This window comes from Hippichthys cyanospilos, chromosome 11, assembly GCF_059441005.1.
Source record: "Hippichthys cyanospilos isolate Australia breed blue-spotted pipefish chromosome 11, RoL_Hcya_1.0, whole genome shotgun sequence".
NCBI classification, from domain to species: Eukaryota; Metazoa; Chordata; class Actinopteri; order Syngnathiformes; family Syngnathidae; genus Hippichthys; species Hippichthys cyanospilos.
In genome coordinates, this window is record NC_142379.1 from 288,728 (window position 1) to 308,546 (window position 19,819).

The 19,819-nt window shown below is 63.2% G+C and overlaps 3 protein-coding genes across 12 annotated transcripts; 2 read left to right on the forward strand and 1 right to left on the reverse strand.

Annotated features, from left to right (window-relative positions):
* Positions 1–972: 972 nt before the first annotated feature.
* Positions 973–9,798, forward strand: LOC148415341 (uncharacterized). Of its 2 annotated transcripts, none has more exons than XM_088428189.1 (4): positions 973–1,136; positions 5,700–7,110; positions 7,574–8,089; positions 9,018–9,798. In XM_088428189.1, the coding sequence occupies exons 2-4, from the start codon at positions 5,895–5,897 to the stop codon at positions 9,041–9,043; spliced, it is 1,758 nt and encodes a 585-aa protein (XP_088284315.1). In that variant the 5' UTR covers positions 973–1,136; positions 5,700–5,894; the 3' UTR covers positions 9,044–9,798. The 2 variants fall into 2 exon arrangements, with proteins under 2 accessions (XP_088284315.1, XP_088284316.1); XM_088428190.1 differs by having other exon boundaries at positions 9,021–9,798.
* Positions 9,799–10,269: 471 nt separating this feature from the next.
* On the reverse strand, positions 10,270–16,113 carry tmem87a (transmembrane protein 87A). Of its 2 annotated transcripts, none has more exons than XM_088428186.1 (21): positions 15,792–16,113; positions 15,637–15,709; positions 15,373–15,470; positions 15,181–15,300; positions 15,048–15,095; positions 14,639–14,764; positions 14,362–14,439; positions 14,008–14,137; positions 13,792–13,853; positions 13,530–13,713; positions 13,357–13,456; positions 13,195–13,288; positions 13,039–13,118; positions 12,764–12,870; positions 12,346–12,404; positions 12,176–12,279; positions 11,920–11,996; positions 11,578–11,639; positions 11,354–11,406; positions 11,250–11,280; positions 10,270–10,656 (listed from the first exon to the last, which is right to left on the reverse strand). In XM_088428186.1, the coding sequence occupies exons 1-21, from the start codon at positions 16,029–16,031 to the stop codon at positions 10,615–10,617; spliced, it is 1,968 nt and encodes a 655-aa protein (XP_088284312.1). In that variant the 5' UTR covers positions 16,032–16,113; the 3' UTR covers positions 10,270–10,614. The 2 variants fall into 2 exon arrangements, with proteins under 2 accessions (XP_088284312.1, XP_088284313.1); XM_088428187.1 differs by having other exon boundaries at positions 14,639–14,698; positions 15,792–16,107.
* rnaset2l (ribonuclease T2, like) lies at positions 13,902–19,799 on the forward strand. 8 transcript variants are annotated; one of them, XM_088428198.1, is made up of 10 exons: positions 14,218–16,404; positions 16,822–16,898; positions 17,722–17,928; positions 18,369–18,436; positions 18,505–18,562; positions 18,629–18,696; positions 18,903–19,016; positions 19,223–19,271; positions 19,360–19,434; positions 19,580–19,799. In XM_088428198.1, exons 3-10 carry the CDS (start codon positions 17,782–17,784, stop codon positions 19,721–19,723), a joined length of 723 nt encoding a protein of 240 aa, XP_088284324.1. In that variant the 5' UTR covers positions 14,218–16,404; positions 16,822–16,898; positions 17,722–17,781; the 3' UTR covers positions 19,724–19,799. The 8 variants fall into 8 exon arrangements, with proteins under 8 accessions (XP_088284321.1, XP_088284317.1, XP_088284319.1 ...); XM_088428193.1 differs by having other exon boundaries at positions 13,913–16,404; positions 16,822–17,928; positions 18,850–19,016; XM_088428196.1 differs by having other exon boundaries at positions 14,217–16,404; positions 18,505–18,696.
* Positions 19,800–19,819: the final 20 nt, after the last annotated feature.

Genomic DNA, 19,819 nt, shown 5'->3' on the forward strand with positions numbered 1-19,819 from the left:
ATCCACAAATCCCCACGTTTGCCTCGCGAGTCGCCAGTCGCGGCCGGACTCGTTCCCGGGGACTTATCGGGAGGAAGACGTCCGCTGTCTACGGGAGAATCTCCAGATCTCCAGGTTTTACTCCATCAGACCGTAGGCGCTTTTATTTTGAAGGGGTTTCCGGCCCCGTCGGCGTTGGCGGCCCGCGCCCGGCATCAATTCGGCCACTCAAAGCGCCAAACTCAGGAAGCCGAGCCGCCCCGGGTCACCTCGGGCCGATCGGCGGCCAAAGTCGGCGAGGGCTCCGCTCCCGCTTTTCCGTCCAAACGTTCGGGTGCGGAAAGCGAGAGAGGGAGGCGGGAATTCCATCCGCCCCTTTGCGCCGGGACTTTTGTCGCCCTGACTCGGACGGTCGGGCGAGGCCGCCTCGCGTCCCCGACGTCATTCCGGTCGCCAGGTCGACTGAGGCCTTCATTTGGAAGTTGGCCGCATCTGCGAAGGCGGGACTTTCTCGGCTTTTCCTTTGAAATGCCGAGAACCCCGGCGCCCCCCCAACCCCCCCTTCTCAGTCGGCCTGATGCTTGGCTCCCATTGTTTGCCCGTGCGCGCGCAAACAATGGCGTCAATGGAGAAGCCATAATGGGAGGGGGGAGGGGGGGGCGCTGTCTTCCCCAGACAAATTCTTCTTCTTTATTTTTTTGCGCGCAAGTCAGAGGAGATTACACCCCCCTGTGCGCCCGATCGTCCATATGGACGTAACGTTCAAAATATTGAGGGGCGGAGCCTCCGCCAGTCTTCGCGGTTGCCAGGGGCAACCAAGAGAGCGATCCTTCGCGTGCGCGTGCGCCGAGGACTTGCCCATCTCCCGCTGAGCGACCCCTCGCGCCCATTGATAGACGCATGGAGGGAGGGGGAGGAGAGACCGAGCGAGAGAGCGAGAGAGCGAGAGAGAGAGAGAGACCGAGCGAGAGAGACCGAGCGAGAGAGACCGAGCGAGAGAGAGAGAGAGAGAGAGCGAGAGAGAGAGAGAGAGAAAGAGCGAGCGAGCGAGGAGGACGTCTGGGCGGATTTGGCGGCGGCGTCTTTGGCAGTCCAACACACAACAAGCTGCTTATTAGCCGGCCAGCTCCCCAACGGATTTACGCGCACGGAAGCAGGTGAGTTTGCCGCTTTCCTTTTCATTCGGTCATCTTTCTGGCGCCCCCCTCCCCGCAGGTGAGGCTACAGGTCCCCCCCCCCCTCCCCCCGGGCCACAAAATACAGACAAACGCGCGCCTTTGGATGCGCCGCGCACATTTTTTGTGTTTTTTTTGAAAGGGGGCACCATCCAGTGATGGGGGGTGGGGGGGTGGGGGTGGGGGGGTCTCGCTGTCTGCCGACGTTTCGCAGAAAGCATGCGCGAAACACGAGCGGCTCATACATGTGCGCGCGCGCACGAGGACCGGGCACTTGTTTACGAGGCATAAAACGGGGGGGAAAAAGGCGGAATGACGGCGCGCGGAGGCGCAGACAGAAGGGAGCGCGGCGGCGGCGGCGGCGGCGGCGGCGGCGGCGGCGGCGGCGGCGGCGGCGGCGGCGGCGGCGGCGGCGGCGGCGGCGGCGGCGGCGGCGGCGGCGGCGGCGGCGGCGGCGGCGGCGGGGGTCTCGAGAAGCATTTTGCGCCAGCAGTGGATGGCCAATGAAATTTGAATGGCGTTTGGCGCACGTGCACGCGCGCGGCAGACAAGGAGGCTGCTTGTTGGGAATTTGGCGCTTCACTTGTTTTGTTCAATGAGAAATTCAGCGGGAGGGAGGAGGGAGGGATGGAGGGAGGAGGGAGGGACGGAGGCCCCCCCCCCCCATCCGCGGCCGCCTTTTAGGAGAGGCGCATCATGGGCCATATTTGGCCTTTGCTTTTCCGCCGCCGCCTCTGAAAGCGCCGCCTGGCCGTTTGCCTCCAGACTTAAAGCGTCGCGTCGCGCCGCGTCGCGTCGCGTCGCGTCGCCCCAGAAGACGGCGAGCAAACGAGCCGAGCGCCGCCTCGGCGTCCAACAATTTCAAAGGCGGAAGATCCAAAACGCCGGCTTTGTTGCCGGGGCGGCCCACCCGGCGCCCGCGGGCCGCTAACGGGTCCGACCCGGCCCGCCGGATGATCTGGGAAAGGATCAAAATGAGCAGAATTTTTTCAGCGATGAAAAAGGGTTTATCGTGGGCAGCTGCGTTTTTGGACGGACGGCCAGCCACGCCACGCCACGCCGCGCTTTCCGGACGCTATCCAAAAGCGACCGCCGCCTTCCAAGTTTTCAAGTGATACAAACGGAACCTCCGATCTGCGGGGAAGGCGGCCGACTTTGAACCCGACGGCCGGAACGGGCGGGGCCGTGCCGTTTGGCTCCGCCTCTTAAGTCAAAGCGCTGGTATCTTTTTCAGGCGTTTTGCAGTCGAGGGACTACGTTTTTATGGGGGAAAATGGCTTCTGCTGTTGTGTTATAAAGCTTTTTTTTGGGTGACTTTTTGCGTTGCGTGTTTTGGGAGCCAAGCCCGCCCCGTGTGATGAAAAGGCATCCCCCGGTCGCCATCTTAAAAGTTTGCGGCGCCCCCAAAATGGAGGAGAGGACACAGAGTGTGAGGGGCGAAGGGCGGGGGGGGGGGGCTCATTACAAATGCAAATTCACTTTTTTCTCCCCTCCAGTGAGACTGGAGCACCTGCTGTCCCCAACACACACACACACACACACACAAAGACATTTGACTAAAGCGAGTAAGCAAAGACGGACGGACGGCGTAGAGAGCGAGGCGCTGGTTAATGTGGAGTCCGAGGGGGGGACGGGCGCGGGGGGCCCTCCCAAAATAAGTCTGAGTTGAAACGAAGCCTCCGTTAGCTTGATGCTAACGCTACCCTTAGCCCTGACCCCAAATCACGAAGGCGACGAAGAAGAGGACCGCGGGGAGAGTAGCCAAAGGAGATGCCGAGGACGGCGCCGGGAAACCGGGCGGGAGACGAGAAGGAGCCCGCGCCGACCGGGGCAATAACGCCGAAGGCGAGGGCGTCGGGAGGAGAAGAGGACGGCGCCAAGAAGGCGGAAAGGCACCGCGAGGCGGAGCGGGAAGGCGACGAGGGCGGAGGAAGGAGCGGTCGCGGGCGGGGAAGACAAAAAGGGGCGCGGCGAGAAAGAGGGAACGGAGCCGGGTCCGACGGAAACGGAATCCAACGTGGGGAACGGCGTGCGGGTCGGGGGGAAAGCCGAGGACGCCGCCGCCAAGGATGAGGGGGGGACCGGAGGCCCGACGGCGGGAAGCCCGACGGCGGGAAGCCCGACGGCGGGGAAGCCGAGGAGGGGCGCGAGGAGAAAGAAGGGCGCCGCGGAGACGATACGGGCGGCGAGGAAGACCGGGGCGACGAGGGCGACGTTGTGAGCGAACGACGGCGGCGGGCGGGAGGAACGAGGAGGAAGACGGGCCGAAGCGGGGGAGTTTGCTGACGGGGCCGGGCGCTAACCTTACCGAGAGGAGCGGGAAGCGAAGCGCTGCGGCGGGAGGACGGTGGGGAAGACGCGTCTTTCCTCGGGCGCCGTCTTTGCTTCCGGGACGAGGCTTGGCGGCTTTTTCTTGCCGGGGACGCAAAGGAGAAGAGGAGCTCAGAGAGCAGCTCAGAGAGCAGCTCAAGGAGCAGCTCAAGGAGCAGCTCGAGGAGCAGCTCAAGGAGCAGCTCAAGGAGCAGCTCAAGGAGCAGCTCAAGGAGCAGCTCAAGGAGCAGCTCAAAGAGGAGCTCAAAGCGCTCGCCGGCGCCGAGTCCGACCGCGCGGGGAGAAAGCAAACCCCGGCGAGGACGGGCCCGGGACCGAGCGGCTTTCGCTCGGCCGGTCCGGCTCGGGGAGGCGCCTCGTCCGCGTCTTGCGCGCTTAAGCCGCTTTGGACGGCCACGCGCTCGGGGATAAAAGGTCAGAGGTCAAGGCGCGCGCACGGCGGGAAGGTTCGATTTCTCGGCCTCCCGGGGCGCTCCGCCGCCTTTTGGAGGGGGCTCGCTCGGCGCGGAAGCCGGCGGCCGACGCCGGCCGCGACGCGCTTCTTCCCGGGCCCGTCCTCGGCGGGCGGGCGGGCGGGCCCATATCGGGGCCGACGCGGCCAGAGAAAAGCGCCCAAGATCCAAAACGGGTCGGGGACGGACGGCGATCCCCTTTAAATTGGCCGCTCTCCCGACGGCGGATTAGCCGCGCGCTAAAGCCGGCCGGCGCGCGCCCGCCGGCGCTAAGCTAAGCCGCTCGCCGCAAAAGGACGAGGATATTAAACAAATATGGTTTGCCTTCATCCGGCGGCGGATAGGCCGTCTCCGCGCCCCTCGCCGGCGTCGCCCAAACAAACACAAACGGGAGCCGGCTTTCGCCCCTCCGACTCGCCGGCGTGACGTTTGGCGACGCTCGCCGAGGCGTCCTTTGCGTCGGGGCTTTTGGCATCTGGCTAGCGTTGGCGCACAGGTGGCGGAAAGTCGGTTTTTTTTGCATACGCGCGATCGGAAGCCGCCCGATCGATCGAGCCTAAAATGGCGGCGTATTCCATCGGAAGCAGCTCATTGTTTTTCCCGCTCTGCGACCTTGAGACTTTCAGCGAGAGAAAACCTTGAGAAGACATGAGGAGGTCCGCCTCGAAGCAAAATGGCCCCTTTCCTGCGGGAAATTGACTTGGGATTAGACAAAGCGAGCCCGTTTTACAGACGTTCCCTTTTTTCCACGTTCAACTTTGAAAAAAGCGCCGGACGAATTTCATACAGCTATTCCAAAGCAAGCTTTCGGTTTGGGCTGAGAGGCCGACGGCGAGGACGGGGGGGCCGACGACGAGGACGGGGGGGCCGACGACGAGGACGGGGGGGCCGCCGCCGCGTCGCGCTGACGAAGAGGACAAAATGGAGGCGGGGAGGGAGGGAGCGGCGGCGCTTGTCTTTTTTCTCGTCTGCCTGCTCATTTTGCCCATCTGCGCCCCCCCACTGCCACCACACGCTTCTTTCCGCTCTATTTTTCTCCTCCATCTTTGTCTCTCGTCATCCGTCTTCCACTTGACGCTTTTCAATATTTACGTCCATCGTCACACTCAGGGCAGTTTGTCGAGTCAAAATTTGAGCTGGGGGGAGGGGGGGGGGGGGCTCAAAGGCAATGGAATAAGTCAAGTATTGAGCTGAAATGGATGGCACAAAAATTGGTTTGGAAATTTGGAAAAAATCCAAACAGATTGGCGTTTCGTCCTTGAGCATTAAAGGAGGAAATTGAAGAGGCCGTCTTTCGACGTTTCGCGCGGCGCCGGCAACGTCCCTCTCGCAGGAGAGGATGAAGCGCCTTTACGAACGCGCGCAGCACGGCGACGTTGGCCGCCGGGTTTCGGACTAAGCCGCGACTCGAATCCACCCCCATGCGCCCCGGAGCCACGAGGGCGCTTCCGTAGCCGAGACGTACCGAGATCCTTCCGCCGCCCTCGCGGAACTCGATCCTTCCTTCCCGGCGCACGGTCGGAACCGCGGCGGCAGGACCGAGCCGAGCCGGCGGCCGACGCGGTTCGGTCTGCGCCCGAGCCCCCCCGCCGCGCACATGTCGGCGCGTCGCTCGCTCGCTCGCTCCCGCCCGCCGCCTCTCGCTCATTGACGCTCATTCGCACTCGGAGCCCGGCCTTCGGCGCCGCGCTCCTCGCTCGCTCGCTCGCGCTCCTCACTCGCTCGCTCGCACGCTAACCCTTTGCCACCTTGTCCTCGGCAGGAGGATTAGCGGGATGCCGAGCGCCCGGCCTTCACGCCGCCCTTCTCCGGCCTGCTTTACATGAGCTGAGAGCGCCGCCTAACGCTTGAGAGAGCCAGGACGGGGAGGGGAGGAGCCCGGGAAGGGAGGAAGGAAGGAAGGAAGGACGACAGGGAGACACTTTTTGGGGGGGGGGCGGTCGCAGCTTTTTGCCAAATGGCGGCGACGGAAGCCGGCGCGGCGCCCGCCGTCCAAGAAGACGGGAAGGCTCCGGAGAGCAAGCGGACGGAGGCGGACCAACCCGCCGGGAACTCGGAGGCCGGCGGCGGCGAGGCGGCGGCGGACAAAGACGCGAGCGCGGTCAACAGCGAGGCGCCTCCCGCCCAGGAGGCCCTCGATAACGAGGCGGCGGCCGGGGCGCCCGCCCAGAGCTCCGAGAACCATGAGCACAAGACCTCCTTCCTGGATTCCTTCCTGAACAAGAGCGGCCTGGGGAAGGTGATGCCGGGACGGAAGAAGAAAGAAGCCTCGGAGGAGGGCGCCGCCGAGGGCGACAGAAGCGGAGGCGAGCCGGCCGCGGAAGGGGCCGGCGAGGGCCCGCCCGCCGCCGCCGCGGAGAACGCGCCGGAGAACGGCGAGAAAGAGGACGAGAAGAAGTGCAAAGAGTCAAAGTCTTCGGTTCGAGATCTGATCAGGAAGCCGGTGGCCAAGATCTTCTCCCATCGGGGGGCGGAGAAGAAGGACGGCGGCGACCCGGAGCCCCCCAAACAAGTCAAGGTCCGCTCCAAGTCCCTGGACCGCCTGGAGGATCCCCAGGCGCCGGGAGCCGCGAGCGACTCGGCCGCCGAGGAGGCGGAAGGCGCCGAAGGGGGCGCGGGGGCGGAGACGGATCAGAAAGCCTCCTCGTCCTCCTCCGCCGCCGCCAAGCACATGAAGCGCTGGCACTCCTTCAAGAGGCTCATGGCTCAGAAAGCGCACAAAAAGAGCGGCGGCGGCGGCGGCGACGAAGAAGGAGGCGGAGACTCCTCCACGTTGGACTCCAAGGAGTCGGGCCAGAAGAGGTGGAAGCTCAAGCGCTCGTGGACCTTCCAGGGCCTCAAGAGGGACGCGTCCGTGGCGGGCATCGCCGGCAAGGCCAGGAGCTCCGACAAGGACTCGGAGGGGCCCGACGCCGACCCGGGCGCCGAGGAGCGCGAGGCCGAGGCGGCCGGGGCGGCCGGGGCGGGCGAGGCGGCCGGCCGGGAGGACGGGGCCGAGGAGAAGGCGGAGGCGAGCGAAGAGGAGAAGGCGGCCGGGGGAGCCACCGTCACGCAGCACGCCAACGACATCTGGACCTCCTTTAAGAAGCGGGTCATCCCCAAGTCCAAGCGGGCAAACACCGAGTGCCACGCCGGCGGGGAAGACGACGACGGCGCCGGAGCCCCCGCCTCAGGTCAGAAAGAGCGCAGGGTCAAAGGAAATATACCGAAAGAGCGGCCGGCTCCTTCCGTTCCTCCCTTTGTTTCTCCGACGGGGACGGAAAAGCCTCGGGATCCAAAACGGGCGCGCCCTAAAGCTGGTATCGCGCCGGGGGGCCGACGCCGTCCGCAAAGGCGGCGGCGGCGGCTCTTTTGACCTCCGGGGTCGGGCCGGGGGCGCCGGAGGTCGACCGACGCCCGGCCACCTCTTCGGATCTCCTCCGGGTCCGAGGTGGCCGGGAGTCGGTCGACCTCCGGCGCCCTCGGCCCGACCCCGGAGGTCAAAAGAGCCGCCGCCTTAGCGGACGGCGTCGGCCCCTCGCCGGGAAACGAGCTCGCCCGTCGCGGAAAAGCGTCGGCGCGCAATTTCAAAGCGGGCGGGCGCCGGCCCCCCCGAAGCCGACTCGCTCGAAAATGCCTTCCTGTCGCGTGCTTTAGGGGAGGACGGCGCGACGGAGGACGGGAAAGACGGAAAGTCCGCCAGGGCCAAGCGGTCCCACTTTGGCCGGGCGGTCTCGCTCAAGAACTTCATCCTGCGCAAAGGCAAGTCCGCCAGCGTGGACGCGAGCGACGGCGCCAGGGAGGGAGAGGAGGAGGCCGCCGCCGCTGGGGAGGCAGAGGAGGAGGCCGCCGCCCGGGCGGGGGAGGCAGAGGAGGAGGCCGCCGCCCGGGCGGGGGACGGCGGAGGAGACCTCGGCGACGACGGAAAAGGAGCGGACGATAAAGGCGACGGCGAGGCCCTCCGGCCGCGAGGGGGCGAGCCCGAGGAGCGCGGGACGCCCAGCCGCGCCGCCGTGACCAACGGCGAGAACGGAACGGCCGAGGACCGCGCCCCGAATCGCCGCGAGGGCGAGCTGAACGGCAGCCCCCTGGGGAAGAGCAAGGAACTGGGCGGAGCCAAGGAGGAGACCGACGCCAAAGTCATCGAGGCGGCGGCGACGCCCGCGAACAGCGGTGAGTTGCGCCGGGACCGCCGCGCCCGGCGAGGAGACGCCGACGGCCCGAGGGGGGAGGAGGAAGGGGAGCGGGACGGGGACGGGGACGGGGACGGGGACTGGGAGGAGGCCGGGAAGCGAGAGCTGCGAGACGCGGCGGCGGCCGTCGTCCGCCGCGCGCTGTCGGCCGCCGCCGAGCGATTGGAGCGCGAGCTGGGCCGCCGCGCCGCCGCCTGCTGAGGCGCCGCCGCCGAGCGATTGGAGCGCGAGCCCTTTGAAAACGCGCTCAATTGAGCTCATTGGCTTGGCGCACTTTAGCCGGGCGCCGAGAGCTAGCGCGGGCCGGCCGGCCCCTCTCTCCCAAACGCAACCCCTTCAAATGCTTTTCCAGAATCATGGGAATATCGGACAAAACTAGAGATACCGGCGTAGCGCGAGCAAAAGTGAGACTTTTGGGACGGATGAAAAGCCCGACAAATCCTTCCGGACGCACGCGCGTTATCTGTACGCGAGCGTTTCGAGTTGGAAGAAAAAGTCGGGGCGAGAACGTCAGCCGGCGCCGCTTTCCAGTTTGTCCGCCGGTTTAGCTCACGGACTCCCGAGATGCGGCGAGCCGAGATCCGAAAGGCCAAACGAAAAGCGCCGGCGCAAAAAGCATACTGCGCTTTTCTCCTTTTTGACCGCATTGCCCGCCCAGTTGTGCGCGGACGACGGCAAAGGCGGCGGAGGTCCACCCTTGGAGGGAAGTCCCCAAAGCCCGCCGGACTTTTTCGGGTCGCGTTTTGCAGCGGCGAGTGGGCGTTTTGAAACGGGTGAAATCCTCGCGCCGGACGCCGCGGCGAATCCGGTCCCGTTTGGCTCGGAGCGGGCGCGGGGAAAGGGACGCTGTTCTTGTTGTTCTGCTAACGCTTTTGCACACCTTTTCACTGTCTTCTGTTATCATTCAGCAGACAAAAAGGCGGGAAGCGCGTGAGGCCGCGCAAAGAGGATTAGAACTCCCCGGGATTGGCTGAGCAAGGAGCTCTGAGCGCCCCCGTCCCTCCCTCCCTCCCTGCCTCCCTCCCCCGCAGCCAAATCCTCATTTATTGACACCCCGCCTCCTAAAAGGAGTTATCGCGTGATAACGGGTCGCCGCGGTGACCGGGAGCCATCGCCGGAGAGAGGTCACTAGATGACAAACCAATCGAAATAGAGGAAACACTCGCAGAGCAATAATTCGCCCCCCCCTCCCCCCATTTCATGTTCCCCTGTCGCTTGTCTGTTACGTTTTCTATTCGATCTACGGAAGAAATGCAAAGGTAGAAAAATGCATCGCGGGGCCGGCTCAAAATACACAAAGGAGAAGAACAAAAAAAAAAAAGACTGTTAGTTTTCTATGGAAAGTCGTTATGCTTTGTAGTCCCCCTCCCCGACGCCCATCCCGGTAGATTGGACTCAAGTTCATAGACTGCTACGGTAAATAGTCCCCCCCCCCCCACCCCCCACCCCCAGCAACGCCGCAATGTCTCCAGCTGTGTGTTGAGTGTTTAGACTGTTCTGTGGTGGACATGATAATGATGTGAAGAGCAAAACAAAAAAAGCCAGTTTGACTCTTTGTCACATCCTGTCACCGTTTGTTCCTCCGCGCTCAACTTCACTTCCACGACGAGACGATGTTTTGTTGGTCCCGTTTTCATGTCAAATAGTCCAATAAAGAGGAAAATCTAACCAGGCAAGTGTGCCGCGCCAGTGTGGAGTCGTGTTTATTTTGGGCCGGCGCGATGGGGGCGAGGGGGGGGGCGTTGGCCGCATCGCCGTCGGGCACACATTAATCCGCGCATCGATAATCTCACGCTCTTACGCAACGCCGGCAATAAGAGCGCATTTCTTTGTATTAAAGGAGAGGCGCAAGCTTTCGGAGAAGAAGTTTGGAATACGCTCGGGACGGCGGCGGCAAATATCGCCGGCGCGTCCGGCCGCCCCTTCGGCCCGCGTTTTCACTTTCCCGGAGCCGCTTCTCCTCCGCCCGCGGGCTCGCTGACCCCGTCGCGCCCAAGCCCGTTCACCCGCGCGCGGCCCTTTTTCCTCACGTCGGGACCACGCTCGGTCCAAGGTCGAGGTTTGAGCGGCTCCGCCCACTTAACGGGGCCTCGCCCGGCCAAAAGCGCGGGACGCTTTTGGAGCGCCGGTTCCCAGGGTGAAGAAAATCACGACTGCAAAGAGTTTTAAAAGCTATTTTAGTCATTGGGGTGCAAAGAACAAAAAATTGGAATTGGAATGACTTCCAACAGTCCGTACTAGCGTCCAACAAAAACACGCAGGCGGGCGGGCGGGCGGGAGCGGCGGCGCCGCCAGCACGACGGCATCCGCCACAATAAATGGCCCAAAAAGCGCGCGGCGTCCAGGCGTGCCTTCCTGAACATGAATCCAAAAGAACACGGCCGGCCCAGAAGGTAGAAGAAAAGGAAATAAGCGGCGGCGCGGCGGCGCGGCGGCGCGGCGGCGCGGCTCCAACGGATGCTTCCGAGGCTCAAAAGTCGCCGGGCGCTCCTCGGGGGAGGGGCGTCACTCCATCTTGGACATCTCAAACTTGGTGCTCTTGGTTTCCTGACGCACAAGGCGGCAACTTTAGGGTCCCTTTCCTTTGGCGACGCCCGCCCTCGCCCCGGACGCTCTTCCGACACGGACGCCCGCCGCCTTCCTTTCGGCTTTTCCTTTGCGCCTAACCCTACGAGCGCGCATCTCCAGCCGGGTCCCGAACGCCGAGACGCGGATAACGGAGCCGGGGCCCCTCCCCCGGCCGGCGCCCCTCCCCCGGCCGGCGCCGACTTTATCGACTTTATCTCCCATCCGGCGCGCGCGAGACGTTTGCGTCCCCGCCCGCGCGACTCGCCGGTTCGCGCCCTACGTTTGGGAGGGCTGACAAAGGGGCGCGCGCGCTCGACCCCGACGCCTCTCCCGAGGGCCGCGCGTCCGTCCCTTCGCGGGCAGAGTATCCGCCGCGCCCTCCGGCGTCTCGGGCTCCTTTCAAAGACCGACGCGCCCGTCGACCCGAACCCCGACCGGCTCAAAGCGACGGCGCTTCCGGCCGTTCGGCTCGCCCCGCCTCCGCGTTTCTCGCCGACGTAAAAAGACCCCGATGAAGACTCGGGCCGACGGCCGGCGCCGTGGCCTTTGCGCGTTTTTGGCGGCGCGCTCACCTCGTCGGAGTCCAGCAGAGGCGGCAGGGCGCTGCGGGGGGAAGACACGCGGGCGTGAGCGCGGCGTCGGCGACGCGGCCGCGGCCCATCGGGCCCGCACTTACACGTCGGCCACGGACGACGGGATGTTCTCCTCCACCCATTTCAGATCTTCATCCTGACGAAAAGCCAAAAGGACAACCCGCTCGGGACCAAAGGGACGCGACCGATCGGATCGAAACGACGGCGGGGCCGAAACGGAAGAGAAAAAGAAAAAGGAACGCCGGCGAGCGGGCCGACGGAGAGCTCGTATCGGACGGCGTTTCGAGCGGCGAGCGCGGACATTCACCGCTTTGTTGGCTCTGGCCGCGCCGTCGGTGTCGTTCTTCGCGCCTCGCATTTTCATGCCCTCTGCGGGGAAAACAAATGCAATCAAGCCAGGAAAAGCAACAATCCAGCAAGGCGCCGCCACGACCGCCGCAACTTTCGCATTTGGACACGCCGAGCGTCCCGAATGATCGCGACCGACTCTTGAATCCTGATCTTCACTTCAAGTGTATTTAAAGGCGCGCAGGCGGGCGGGCGAGGAGTTGAGAACGCCGACGGCAAACTTAATATCGCGAAAACGATCACGCGACGGCGGCGGAGCCGAACGCGGCGCCGCGGGGAGGGGGGAGAAAAGGTGTCTGACCGAAAGCTTCGTTCACCATGAGCTCCTCCTCCTCCTCCTCGCTGTCCTCATCGTCCACCAGGGGGTGGAAGGCATACCTGGAAGACACGCGCGCACGCACGAAGGTCGAGCGGCGGTCCGGTCTGAGCGCGCGCTGCGTTTTGTCGCCCCGGACGTTTGGCGGGACTGTCGCGAGCGCGCTCGTGGAAAAAAACAAAAAAAAAAACAAACAGTTGCCGCCGGTGCAAAAAAGTGTCTTTGAAAGGAAGCCGCCCACCTCTGGTTATTGGCTGACGGTCGCCATAGGAACATGATGACCAATAGGATGGCGGAGAACAGGAAACGCCAGAAAGCGTCATCGATCCACAGCTCGCGCCAGTCCTACGCGCACGGACGCTAGAGTTTTTTGCCGCGGAAAGAAAGGCGCTCGGAGCGGCGGACACTTACCGACTGACATTTGGCCATCTTGAAGGTCTTGGTGGTCCAAACGATGAAAATGACCGACGCTGCAAAACACACGCGCGCGCTCGCTCGCAGAGCACCGACTTGGAAAGGCTAACTCTCCGGAGCGCTCGGAGGGAACCCGCGCGCGGGTTTTGGTAGGCCGGTACCGACCGAGGACTCGGAACCGTCCGCCGGGCGGCCGCGATTCGGCGCGGGCGCAAATACGCCCGTTTCCGATTGCGCCGGCGGTTTGCCTTCGAGCGCGTCCGGAAAGGCCGCGAAATTCCCCGGACCCCGAAACCGCACGGACGATTGCGTAAGGCGATCGCGGGAAAACTCGCATCTCACGCGCGCGCAAAGGCACCAAACCAAAAGCGCGTGCCCCTCGCCGCGCGCCGGACCGAGAGACGGGCGAGATTACCGACGACGGCCAAGACGAGCGTGTTGGTGAAGTGTCGGTAGAGCGAAAGCTTGACCAGGTTCCGGCGGAGTCGCAGCAGCTTCATGGTCTGGGCCAGGCTCACGAAGATGTGCCGGCGGCAAAAGCGGTCAAGGGCGAGCCAAACAAAGGACCGGAGCTGCCCCCCCCCCCCTTCGAAGCACTGAGCCGATGCCAGAAAGGAGGGCGTTTTTGTTCATTTCAACGGGGAACGCCAATTGCTGCGCAACGCGGCGGCAAGAGGGGCCGCAAAGGATATCCACCAGATGACGCAAGAGTCGGTGAAGGCCAGCACCACGTCACACAGAAGAATGCCGCCGGCGTTGTCGCCTCGATCCTGCCGGCGGACCGCGCGGCTCCTGTTACCGAAGCGGCGGGCGGGCGGGCGGGCGGGCGGGCCGGCGCCAACTCACGGCGTTGACGCGGAGGACGCCCTCCACCACGGAGAACATGAGGTAGAGCAGGCCTACGCCCACAACGCGGTGTAGCAACGCGCCCAGCCTGGGCCTGGCGGACACGCGCGCCGGTTAGGGGCGTCGCCCGCGCCGCGCCGCGCCGGCCCGCGCCGCACTCACTTGACGATTCCGTATCCCAAGCTGGCGATGACCACCAGCACGCGGGCCAGCGTCCTCTTGACGGCCGACAGGACCTCGGCGAACGCCGCCGCCCCGCGGACTGCGGGGGGGAGCCGGGCGGGCGGTCAGCGCCCCCGGCGGCCGGGCGCCCTTCCGAGGAGGCGGCCACTCACCGGACATGCCGTCGTATCTGATGCTCTGAAACTCGGCGTAGTATACGGCTTTCTCCAGCATCCCCAGGAAGATGACGCCCCCGATCCAGAACTGGATCCTGAGCAGATCCCTCCAGTAGCGCGCCGACAGGACCAGCCACAGGAGCGCCAGCAGCACGTACGCCACGCACATGGCCATGTAGAACTGACCGCAAAGCGGGCTCGCTCGTGTCTCGGGGCGGCGCCGGCAAACGGGACGGGGCTACCGGCTCGGCGTTCTCACCAGCATGAGCGGCCACTCCGAGGCGGAGATGTAGTCGCGGGGTCCTTTCATGCTCACGTCAACTGCGGGCCAAAGCGCGCGCGGGTCAGCGCGGCGCCGCCCGCTCCGAGCGCTCCGCCCCGAGCGCTCCGCCCCGAGCGCCCTTTCGCGACACTCCGACCCCGAGGGAGCCGTCGCGTCGGACCTCTTGAGGCGGGATCGCGCGCGCGTACTGACGCCGCATGCTCCAGGGGGCCGGGTCCGGGTCCCGGTTCTTGTCTTTGATTTCTTGGATGCTGAGCAGGAAGACGTAGGGCGCGTCCGCCCAGCTCTCGGCCACCGCGTCAAAGTGAGGGCGCGCCGCCGCCTGGGGCGGAAAAACAACAAGGATATCTATCGCGACCGGCGCGAGATTTGCGGCGGGCGGGCGGGCCGGCGGGCGGGAAGAGCCGTCGAGATCTCGAGAACGGCCACCGCTACGGAGGAAGTCACGCTTGCGCCGACCGGATGAGAATGAGGAGAAAGGCGAGCGGGAAGGAAAGGAGAAGCGGCGACGGCGCCGGCCGGGACGAGTCAAAACATCAGCTGGACCTGTCGGGCCGCGTCTCGGCCATCTCCCGCGGGAGCCGCCGCCTTCTCCTCGTCCTTCTCTGCGTCTCCCGCCGCCGGCTGGAGGGGCAAACGGGTCCGGTCAGCGCCTTAATCTTAGCGTTCCGTACCGCCGCGATATGGAGACCTCGCGCTAACGCAACGCGGGATTCTGAAAAAACAAACTCAAAATTTGCAGGTATGAAAAATGAACTTCTGGGGATCGGTCGGCGTACGGACGCTTATTCCGTTTGAACGCAAGACGCCTTGTCCTCCTCACCTTGGGTTTGGGAGGCTCCGCCTCTCTGCGCCTCCTGCCGGCGGCCCGCTCCGCGACCGGCTGGAAATCGGGAGCGTTCGTCAACATCCGAACGGGAGGCGGCGCGTACCCCGGGTCGGCGGCCATCTTGTCGCGGGAAGCCAGAAGGTTTATCCGATTGGAACTTTTAGCTTCGGGCCAGAGCGCCGGCAGCGATTTGAAGACCGCGCCGCTCGGCCTCGAAGAAGCCAGCGCAGATTTGGCCGTTTTGGACCGGCCGTTTTAGACCGGCCGTGCGGCGCCCGCTTCCGCCGGCTTTGCGGTGACGACTTTGAAAAGGTTTCAAAAAGGCAAAGTCTCCCGTTTGCGACCGGGGCGCTCGGCGTTTGGAGGAAAGCCCGAGATCTTGCGCGAGATCTCCTTTGCTCACCCGCAATTCGGTCGGTGGACTTTTCACCTCGGCGGCATCCAGACCAAACTGCGACGAGGAGGAGAAAAAAAAAGCGCTTTTACCAGACCGGGCGGACGGATATCTGGGTGTTTGCAGTGTGCGTGCGTCTCACTATGTTGGGGTCCATCACTGGCGGGCAAGAGATGAGAGGGTACTGATGGAAGACATAGAAACCACTTCCTCCTCCCGGATTCACGTCGGGGGACCTGAAGTACCCTGCGGCTCGCGTCGCCTGGTGGGTGGGTTGGACAGACAGGAAACGCACGCAACTCCAGAGCGCCCGCGCGCGCCGCGTCTGACTTACGTCCAGACCGAAAACTTCATCGTAGCAGTGAGAGCTCCTCAAGTACCACGAGACGTTCAAGCGCACCGGGGAAGACGAGTTGCAACTCGAAGCCGCCACTGGCGCACAAACGCACCTCTTGAAATCCAGTCGCGAGGCCAGGCCTGGCCTGGGTTTGGGTTAACCCTGGCCCCAGAAGGCCAGGCCTGGGTTTGGGTTAACCCTGGCCCCAGAAGGCCAGGCCAGGCCAGGCCAGGCCTGGCGAGCGGCGGCGCGCGCGCGTACCTTTCAGGTGAACGACGCTGCTGTTGAAGAGCGTTTTGGCAAAGACAAAAAGGTTGTGCTTCTTCAAGACGTCCTGAGAAACACGCCGAGAGAAAGCGGACGTCTATCGACTGCACGTCCGAAGGACGAGTTCGGGCAGCGGCAGGCGCACTTACACCGTCCACGTCCAGGATCCATTTTCCCGGTTCCGACAAGGCGCAGCTCGGTCCGTGGAGCCCGGACAACAGCAGTAGCAGGAGCGTCTTGGTCCACGGCGCCGACCAGTTCCGCCCGAGAGCCGCGGAGGCCGCCATCGCATCACCGCAGCGAGCTCGAGAAGCCGTTGGACTCGTCGCAGGCTGCGGCTCGCCGCTTCCTGCTTCCGTATACGTCATCGACGAAGCGGGACGCGTCATACGTTGGCGCCACCGAATCCAAATAGGATTGATTTTGAATCGGGAGCTAGATGAATAAAACGAACGATGAATCGCGCGTAGCGTTGAAAGAGTTGGAAATGGTCGAACACAAAAAGACCAACGTCGTGTCGTCGTTGTTGTGGTTGCCCGGGGGGGGGGGCGACCGGCGTTTCTTTCTCGCGCAAGAGCGGATTGTGCCCGCCGGAGGGCGCTCGCGTACGCGTTTTCGCGACCGCCGGCCGGAGAGTCACCACTTCACTGCTGGATGTTTTGTTTTTTTCTTTTGGGCTCCGACGTATGCCTTCCGCCTTCCCGGCGGTCGCGTGGCTGACGGCGTCCGGACTTGAGATCGCGGGAAGCGATAAAAGAGAAAGTGCGTGCCATCGGAGCGGAAGCGCCGGGCCTCGTCTTCCTTCTTGTTCTTTCGGAAATGTTCATTGCCTGAATCTGACACGCTTTGGAGGAAAAAGCTTTTTCGTCATTAGTGTAATTGCGATGAAAGAATTTTCTTTTTTTGCTAGTTCTGGCACTTGGATGCATTTGCTTATCGTTTTTTTTTTTTTTGGTGTTTTGATTAAGACTAAGGTGTAACTTGCATAAAAAACAATGAACCGCTGTTGAAAGTTGATTGACATTGGCGGTTTTCTATATTTAATGTTTTGTTAATGTGGGGTTGTACATAAGGAGTTTTTCGAGAAGTCGAGCGGTGTCGAGCGGAGGAAGGCGAGCGCACCTGTTCCGCCCGGCGCGCTCCCCGCTTTCCGACTTCTCTTTTCACTTCTCTTTTCAGCGGCAAGCGAAGGCAGAAGGCGCCGAGGCCCGAGCCCGAACCCGAGCCCAAGCCAGCCGAGCGGGCGGAAAAGACAAGTAAGGCCTCGCAAGCTCTTCTTCTTTGGCCTTCGCCGCCTCGCGAGCGTGACAAAAACAAAGGAGACCATGAAAGTTTACGCCGTGTTCGGGGGGAAGCGCAAACTCCATGTATAAAGTCATAACACGTTGTCATCTGCAAAACGAACTTGTCCTTCCGCAAAGCGTTGCTGGCCAACTTGACTTGAACTGGGATATATTTTAGTGTGTTTTCCAGACATTCAATGTACCTGATTAACTTCCATGTCGAAAGTCATTGTTGACAGTACTATTGGATTCATTCAGTACCGGATATCCCCCGAGCGGGCTCCGGGGAAGCAACTTGACATGGTCGCGATCGTCTTGCGTTCACGTCATTTAAAAGTCATACCTTACCCCACCTCGGGCTCAGATGCGCGGAACCCAGCGATGACCGTTACAAGTATGCGCACATACGAAATAATTGATATTAGAAAGACGCGTGCACGCGTTTCAAGCGAGATTGCACTCGGCTCCCTTCTCAAACCCACTTCCGAATGGGAGATGATCTATCTCACCTGCAGTTGTCCGTCCGATCGCATTGAATACTCATTCCTAATATTGCGGAAGAGCGGGATTGAACGGGTTAAAACGGCGAAGTGGAAAATAGGATCACAAAATGGAATTTTCTTATCTAATAGTCACGACGACATTGTGACGATTTTGGGTGCGGGAAAGAAATGCGAGGCCGCAAAGCCCGGCCACACTTTTGACGCCGTTACATCGCGCCCGGGCGGGCGCGGCAGTCGTCGAGCGCTATTTCCCTTCTCGTGTTCCGCCCACTGCCACTTAACTTTGCGCGCAGGCCGCGTGACGTCGCTCGCCTCTCGGGCTCCCGCCGTCTCGCTTTCTAGCGCGTCGCTCGATGTGGCGCCGCGGGCAACAGGAGATGCGGCGCCGCCTGCTGGCCTTCGTCGGCGCCGCGGCCTTGCTGAGCTCCGGATCCGGATCCCGCTCGTGCGCCTGGACCTGCGCCGTCTTCACGCTGCAGTGGCCCGGAGGCTTCTGCCAGGTGAGCTTTCGCGGCCAAAGGAAGTCAAAACGGAGGAAAGTGCCGAGGAAGAACGCGAGGGAAGAGGAAGGAAGAGAGGAAAGAAACAAGGAAAGGGGGGAGGAAGGGGGATGGAGGGGGGGCCGGGAGGGATAGGAAGTGAGGAGGAACGAGCAGGGAAGGAAAGGAAGAAAGCGGGAAGTTTGAAGTCAAGAAGGAAGCGAGGAAAGAAACGAGGGAAGCAAGGAAAGCGGGAGGGATGGAGGGAATGCCGGGAGGGAAAGGAAGGAGGAGGAACGATGGGCGGAAGGAAGAAGCAAGGAAGAAAGTGAAGACAGCGGGAGGCGGAAGGGAAGTCAGAAAGGCGCGCAAAAAAAAAAAACCGATGGAAGGAAGCAAGAGCCGAGGAGGGCGGCGACGGACGGACGAGGCCCGAGCCGCTCTCGCCTTTGCTTTTGCAGTCCTTGGCCAACGCGTCGGAGTGCCGCGTTCCCGAGCGCGTGGCCTGGTGGACCGTCCACGGCCTGTGGTGAGCGAGCGCGGCGCGGCGCGGCGGCGCGGCGCGGCCCCGACCTCGGCAAACTCCGCTCGTTTCAGGCCGGACGGGGAGCGGGCGTGCTGCGGGTGCTGGCCCATGTTCCTCTCCGACGTGCAGGTGAGCCGCGCCGGCGAGCTTGCGCGCGCACGGGCGCAACCTGTGCCGCGGCCCCCCCCCCCCCAGGAAATACGGGAGACGCTGGAGCAGCGCTGGCCGTCTTTGCTGAAAAGTCGGTCCAGCTTCCGCTTCTGGTGAGAGACGCGCCCGCCCGCCCGCTACGTCGTGGGGGAGGGGGGGTCTTCGTCCCTTCCCGCTTTACGGCCTTTGGGACCGGACCCTTGTCGACCGGCCCTCGGGGGACCGGGCCCTCGGCCTTCCCGTCCTTGGCTTTCTTCCTTCCTAAGGCGGGGGAGGGGCGCTTTGCAACCTTTGTGACCCGGCCGTCCGCGCCCTACAGGAGGGACGAGTGGGAGAAACACGGCACGTGCGCGGCGTGCGCGGAGGGCCTCAACTCTCCGCTCGGATACTTCCGGACGTGCCTCAAACTCAGACAGCGCTTCGACCCGCACGAGTGAGCTCGCTCGCATCTCATGGCTTCGCATCTCATGGCTTCGCATCTCATGGCTTCGCATCTCATGGCTTCGCATCTCATGGCTTCGCATCTCATGGCTTCGCATCTCATGGCTTCGCATCTCATGGCGCCGCATCTCATGGCTTCGCATCTCATGGCGCCGTCCCCGACAAGGCGTCGTACTAAAGTGCGCGCGCGTTTGCCAGTGCCCTGGAGGCGGCCGGGATCCGGCCGTCTTGCGATCGACCCTACAAGGTGGCCTCGCTCGTCTGTATTTTCACCTTTTGGTTTCGGAGCAAAACCGCCAATGAAAAGACACAAATACCTGTGCGTGTGCGCTCAGCTGTCCGAGGTGCAGGCTGCGCTCGTTCCTCTCGTCGGCGACCGAAGCGAGATTCAGTGCGTCAAGGACGACAAGGTGAGGAGTCTCCGAGGAGAGGAGTGGCTTGCGGCACGGGTGTCCGAACCACAGCCCAAGGGCCAAATATATATATATATATATATATATATATATATATATATATATATATATATATATATATATATATATATGTATCCTTCAGGAGCGCGAGGTTTGGTTCCAGCTGAAGATCCCGCTGGCCCGCAACATGAGCCTGGGCTGCCGGCGAGGAGTCGGGGGCGGGGGCCGCCCCTGCCCGGCGGGGGCTCCCCTCTACTTCTTGCCCATCCGCCGGCCCTGCGGCTGAGCGCCAAAAAGCCGCTCCGGCCGCGCGCCCGCCCCCGTTTATTTTACAAAGACCTTAAAAGCATCTCCCAACGCTCTCTTGGTGAGTGGTTTTTGT